General features: G+C 46.2%; 1 protein-coding gene across 2 annotated transcripts in view; it reads right to left on the minus strand.

Moving 5' to 3' along the window:
• The window catches only part of PLOD2 (procollagen-lysine,2-oxoglutarate 5-dioxygenase 2), a 105,524-nt gene extending 103,960 nt beyond the window's left edge, over positions 1–1,564 (minus strand). For both annotated transcript variants that reach the window (XM_065876004.1, XM_065876003.1), the window contains exon 1: positions 1,453–1,564. In XM_065876004.1, the coding sequence (XP_065732076.1) occupies positions 1,453–1,564 (112 nt within the window). The remainder of the gene's footprint in view (positions 1–1,452) is intronic.
• Between the last annotated feature and the right edge of the window lie 5,122 nt (positions 1,565–6,686).

The following is a 6,686-nucleotide window of genomic DNA, read 5'->3' on the forward strand; positions in this document are numbered from 1 at the left end:
CTGGGAATTTTTTTTTAATGTCTCCTTTTCCAGGTTTGCTGAAGGCATTTTCTTGTCTATTTTCTAGATGTTACAGTAAAAGATAATTTTAAAATAATGGAAAAAATTCAGTTCAAATTTAAAGAAACCACAAAGAGTTGAGAAACTCATTTTGAAGCCATCACATATATCTGAGAGAAAGAAAAGTATACTGTAACTGACAAAAATCTATCCAAATGCTGAAGTTTCTCAAACTAACAAAGCAAGTACTGTTTGGCAGGAATGTAGAAAGATGGGCAACTTAGTCCACTGAAGTTTTCTGAAACAAACCCTAGGAAACAAACCCTAGGAAAGGTTTGTTTCAGATGAAAACAAAAGTATTGCTTACATGGATTTGACTGGGTTCTACAGCAAATGTCAACTTCTGAATGTAAACCTAAAATAGAAATTTCTGTCCTTGTGCTTAAGTAAAGTTCAAAAGAAAAGTGCCCTATTTACCGCCCCCCCAAAAAAATGACAGAATGATTTTAATTTTTAAACAAAAGTGGTACAGCAGAAGGACATTTAAATGCAAGATCTAATTTCAGAGAGCACAGAGTTAGAGCACAAAAGTGGAACACTCCAAGGATATCGCACGTGCAGCAAATGGCAGCAAAGTATGTTTCGACAAACGTGTGGTGAGGCTCCCTTTAATCTTGCTAAATGTAAAAAGTTTTATTTTACATGAACTTGACTATTTGCTGCAGTTCCAGCTTCTGAAAACAAGGAAGGGCACCAGGCTTACGAACAAGGTGGCTAAGCGGAAAAGTTGTGGACAGCTTCCCCTCCATAATCCCCAAAGAGGAAAGCTACCTCCTGGAGGTATTAGGTAGCCAAGCAGCCTTACTGAAAACAACCACGGTTTTGAGCGTTGTTTCTGGCAGGAGGTAGGTGTTACCAGCTACTTCCTGGGGCGCTGGAAGGAATGTGTCACCATCAATCAGAAAGTACACTAGCCCAGTGTTTAGGTCACAGAGGGAGTACTGCTTCGTCCAAAACGGATAAATCATGCCAACTCCAGCAAAGGAGGAGAAAGCAAAGTTGCAGGAAAGGTGTTGGTGCCCACCGACCTGCAAGACCAAAAGGAAACCCCAACTCGTGCTGAAGAAAACTTCGTGCGCTCTCGGGTTACAGGAGAACTCCGAGAGCCCACGAGGGCGGATGCTCCCACATTCCCCTGGGGATCAGCACAGCCCGAGCGCAGTTCTGGGGAAGACCTGGGCGGTCCTGAGGAGGATGGCCAGCCCACCCCCACTCACCTCGGTGGTCCTGCGGAAGGACAGGCTCCCACCAAATCACCTCTGTGGACCTCGGAGGGACGGGCGCTCCCCTCCACCAACTCACCCGGCCGACCCCACGCGAAGGACCGGTGGATGAATGAACTGCCCATCCGGCCGAGCCTCGCGGGACAGGGCGGCCCGCGGGAGTGCTCACCTGTGGGGATGCTGGAGGACTTCCCCGAGTCTGCACCCAGGCAAGGGTCCCAGGGCTGGAGGACGAGCGCCAGCAGCAGCAGCAGCCGCGGCTGCACCGCGCACCGCCCCATCTTCGGCCCGTCGAGGGCCCGCGCGGGCTCCGGCGCCCCTGACGCCCTGCAGCGGCCCACTTCTCGCGAGAGTGGGGACCCCTGATCCGCCCCGGGCCGACGAAGGAGGGCGGAGGCGGCCGGGCAGAGTGGGCGCAGGGTAACCGCGGCCAGCAGGTCAAGCGGCGTGGACAGGGGCGGGAATCAGGTGGTCTGGAAGGCGCAGAGCGGCGGGCGCCTGCGGCGCCGCGGGTGACTTATAGGCTCCCCGAGGGGGAGGCGACGGGGCGGGCCGCGCCCCGGCTATTGGCCGCCGGCTGACCCGCCGCGCTGCTGAGTGCACCGTGCGGTTGCCTGCGCTCGCCTGCCTGGGCGCCTGTCCCAGCCCCACGTCTGGGATTGTTTGCTCAACTCCGACCTATTTAAGGAGCCGTCTGCCGCTACGTGTGGAGGCTCACGCAGGGCTTCTGGCTGGAACCCGGAAGCGTGCAGTTAAGTTTGGGAGTGGGCCCGAGACAGGGGGAGGAGACGCTGAGAGTCTGGCCGACGGGCGGCGCTCCCCGCACCCTCCTCTCGGCTTCCTCAGCGCCCTGAGCTTCCCGGTAGCCTCTAAGGGTGCGAATCTGCTCTTCTCTACATTTAGATGCTACCCCCAGAGCAGAAGCGACGTCAAATCCACAGCAATCCTGGTTGAATGGGACCTCGCCCGACAATGAACGATGGAAATGTAGACACATCCCGCACCCCCGTTAACTCAGGGGCAAATTTCTAAACCCTGTGAAAGGAAGGCCCTGTTTCTAGTTTACTCTATAAACAGAAAGTTTTTATTGTCCATTGAACATTTCTTCCTCCTCTGCCTGTGCCAGGAGAGCCTTAGACTCTCTCCAGTAATGGCTTGTAAATCCTGCGGAATCGGAGTCCAGCATGTGTAACCCGGGGCTTTGCCTTACAAGATCTTCCTTCAGTCTACATGGAAAATTACTCCCAGAGATGCTGTCAGAGCGAGCGATCTCTCAGCTCCCTGGCGCGTCCTCCCCTGCTTCCAGTTTTGACTCATGTCTGAGAAAATTCCTTTTAATGTATTACTTCTCAGCACATTTTAGCTAGCCCAGTGTTTAATCTGTTGGGATGAGCAGGGGCAAAAGCACAAATTAAAGCCAAAGCCTGACAATCTGCCTCGTATATTTCACGACACGAGCTGTCCTATGGGAGAAAAAAAATCATATTGTTAGTATGGCAATATTCGATAATGTTCTACCTCTATCTTCCTAAAATGCAGGGGCGGGGGAGGGGAGGGGAGCTGATTTGAGCCAATACCCTTTCCAACTATGAGCCTTTGAAGTTAAAACAGAAAATTATTGGAAAAGACGTTCCATTATGATCACATTTTGTCTGAAATTAGCATGATGTCTAGATGAGTACTAAATGGTCACCTTAAAAACAGGTGGAAAACCTGTAAAGAAATGTTGCCTGTGTGTGACACTTAAGAAAAAGAATAATTTCCTGTGCCCAGCCCTAAGCCAGTTGTCATGGTGTGTGTAAGGTTTGGTCTCCGTATTTTAAGAGGGATATTGGAGAAAGTTCAGAGAAGAGCAACAAATAAAGAAATGGAAAGTATGACACGTGAGAATGAAATAAGGATTGTTTAGCCTGAAGAAGAAAAGGCTAAGGAAGGGATTCCTTAATAACATCCTTCTGTGTCTGGCCAGTGCCGCTCCATAAAACTAGGCAGAAAACAAAGAGCATCAGTCTTCTAAATCTGAGGTCTCTGCTGGGATTGGCTGGTCTTTTTGGCCAAATCTCAGTCTCCAGAATTCCAAATCTGTCTGCTGTGCCTGACCCTGCCAAAGTCCTTGAACTTGACTTCTCACTTCCCTGGTTGTCCAGTGTCTTCAAGAACTTGCATGGTTAGAGCCTAGCTTTCTGCCCTTCCAATCCCCCACTTGCCCACATGCATACTTACAGCCTCTCCACATCACAAGGGTGTGTGTGTTTCAACTGCAAAGTCCACCAATAATTGCAGGTTACTATGACATTCCTCCTTCTCTACTGAGAGTCACAAGCTCAGGACTATAAGACTTGTATAAAGTTAAGTGATTGGATTTGTTGTGCAACAGAAACTAACACAGTATTGGGAAGTAATTACACTCCAATAAAGATCTATTAAAAAAAAAAGTTAAGTGTTTCTTTGGGCTTTTCAAAATAGCCAGCCACATTTATCGCTGCCTGAAAGAGCCCCAATCCTGAAACCAAATCCTTCCTCCCTTCTTATATTTCCAGCTGTCTGCTGGACATTTCTACTTGGACATTCCACTGGCACAAACTCCAAATGTCTTTAACTCATGAAATCCAGATCCCACTCATGGCTTCCTCATCTCTGTTAATGATACTGCTGCTCTTTAGCTCACAGAGCCTCCGGGATTTTCTACTTCTCTCCTCCCACTACCTCCTTCCCCACAACACAGAGCTAGACTCCAAATCCTGTCATTTTTTCCCCCTCACATTGCCTCTCCTCTTTTCCTTTCCATTCTCACTGCCACCTCACTAATGCACTCCTAACTGTGCTGTTTGAACTGTGTCCTAACTGATCACCCTCTGTGTACACCCTCCCTGACCCCACGTACCACAGCTAGATTCATCATACTCAAATATCCTTTCAATTACTTTATCCCCAAACTCAAAGATTTCAGAAAAAATTTGGAAGCAAACCAGCTCTCTTAACCTAGAATTCAAGTTCCTTCACTTCACCTCTCCCTATAGCCGATCTGGTTTGCTTTATTACCTCCCAAAGCAGACCAAAGACTGTAATTTTTATTCTCTAAAGTTTGGGAAGTAGTCACCATCTTCCCCTTTGTTCTTACAGAGGCCAACCCAGAGCCAAGTTTCAAGCACCAGCAGTTTGTTGGGAGTTTCAAGGAAAAGGGGTAGCTGAGGGTGAAGTGACACAGAAAAGGAAACTGGCCAATAATGGGTACATTATTAAATCTACCACAGTAGGTAACCACAATCCCACAGAATTGATGTAAAGTACGCCCCACAGAAATATCCTAGCCAAGGGGCAGGAGAATAGGAATATATATATATATATATATATATATATATATATATATGCCAACACTCATCTGTCATGGATTAAGGGCTGGGGGCACTCATTCATTCTCAGACATTCCCAGCCTGCTATGCTCACAGGCATAGTAGCTCCCCAAGAATGATGCACGTCTTAGCCACGAGAAGTGAGGTTGGCATGCTCAGAAGTGGTAAGGAGATTTGAGGAGAAATGAGAAAAGCAGTAACAGCATCTTCTTAGCCACCATGCCTTTGTTCATGTTATCTCTCTATTTTAAAAGCTCTTCTAAAATAGATATCTAATAAGGACCTACTGTATAGCACAGGAAACTCTACTCAATACTCTGTAATGACCTATATGGGAAAAGAATCTAAAAAGGAGTAGATATATGTATATGTATAACTGATTCACTTTGCTGTACAGCACAAACTAACACAACTTGTAAAGGAACTATACTCCAATAAAAGTTAATTAACAAAAAGAATTAAAGGTAAATGTTCTCAAGGAAAAAAAACAAAAAAACTCTTCTCCAAATCTCTCCTCTTCCTTACATTGGGCCAACTTCTGTCAGGCTCAGGTGCCACCTCCTACAGGAAGCCCAACTTGAGTGCCTCATCCTATCTCCGGACAGATTAAGTATCCCTGCTCCATGCTTTCTAACTGTTTAAACAAAACTCTTTCATTTTTGACAGTCTTTCACTAGACAGTTTGTTTATCAAGGGCAGGATCCAATTTTTCTTCATCATTATACTCAGTACTGGCACATAATAGCGTGTATTCATTCATTCAGTTGTTCATTCAAAATGCAGCCACTGTGTGCCTACTACATCTAGGCACTGTTCTAGATGCTGGTAAGACAGATAGATCAGTGAAAAAAACAAAGTCCCTCCCTTATGTAGCTTTTACTCTTGTGTAAAGAAAGAGATAATAAACACACAATGGTGATAAGTTGTAGAGAGAAAATAAATTAGGAAAGCTAAATAAGAAGGAGAGGTTATGCTGAAATTTTGAAATGGGCTGTCCTGAGAAGCCGTCACTGAGAAGATGATCCTTGAGCAAAGACCTGAAAGTGGTGAGGGAGAGAGGTAGTCATTCTCTATGGGGGAACTATGTCCAGGAAGAAAAACAGGAAGTGCGAAGACCCTGGGGCCAGAACATGTCTGAAGTGTTGGAAAGGAGTTCAGTGACTGTAAGATTAGTAGGATCTGAAGCCTGGGTGGTAACAAGCAAGGGATGGGAAAGGTAAACAGATAATCACAGTGTGATTGTGTGGAGCCTGATATCAACTTTGACCTGAGGACATTATGCTAAGTGAAAGAAGCCACTCACAGAAGGACAAATACTGCATGATTCCACTTATATCTAAAGTAATCAACTTCTTAGAAGCAAAGAATAGAATGGTGGTTGCCAGGGGCTAGGGGGAGGGGGGAAGCGGAACTACTAACCAACAGGGGTGAAATTTCCATTTCTCAAAATGAATAAGTTCCAAAGATCTGCACAGCATTGTCCCTGTAGATAACACTACTCTATTGTACACTTAAAAAATCTGCTAAGAGGGTAGATTTCGTGTTTAGTGTTCTTACTGCAATTGGAAAAAAGAGAGAGCACCATTTGGATGGTTGCAAGCTGAGCAGTGACATGATTCAACGTAGGTTTTGAAAAGGATCACAGATGCCGAGAGAGACTAAACCGAGGGAGATGGGTGGGAAAATGAACCGCAAAGTCTGGAGGCCAATTTGGAGTCTAAGGCAGTGGTCCAGGAGATGATGGTGGTTTCAGCTTGGTTGGTAACAGTAAAAGCAAGTCAGGTTCGAAATAGATTTTTGATTGTAGGGCCAACAAAACTTAATGGTTTGACTGTGGGTGTTAAGAGGGAAAAAAAAGGAGTCAAGATATTTATTCAATGAATATTTGTTGAATGAATGAAAGGTAAAGCCTTGAAAACACATATAAAAGCCCTGGGGGTGGAGAAGGAGGGAGGGGTTAAATGCAGTAGATGAGAAGGAAAAACAACCGGACAGCCAAGAGCTGAAACTCGGAGAAGCCAGACCCAATAGGGGGTGGAGGAGGAGAGAA

This window comes from Phocoena phocoena, chromosome 4 (assembly GCF_963924675.1).
Source record: "Phocoena phocoena chromosome 4, mPhoPho1.1, whole genome shotgun sequence".
NCBI classification, from domain to species: domain Eukaryota; kingdom Metazoa; phylum Chordata; class Mammalia; order Artiodactyla; family Phocoenidae; genus Phocoena; species Phocoena phocoena.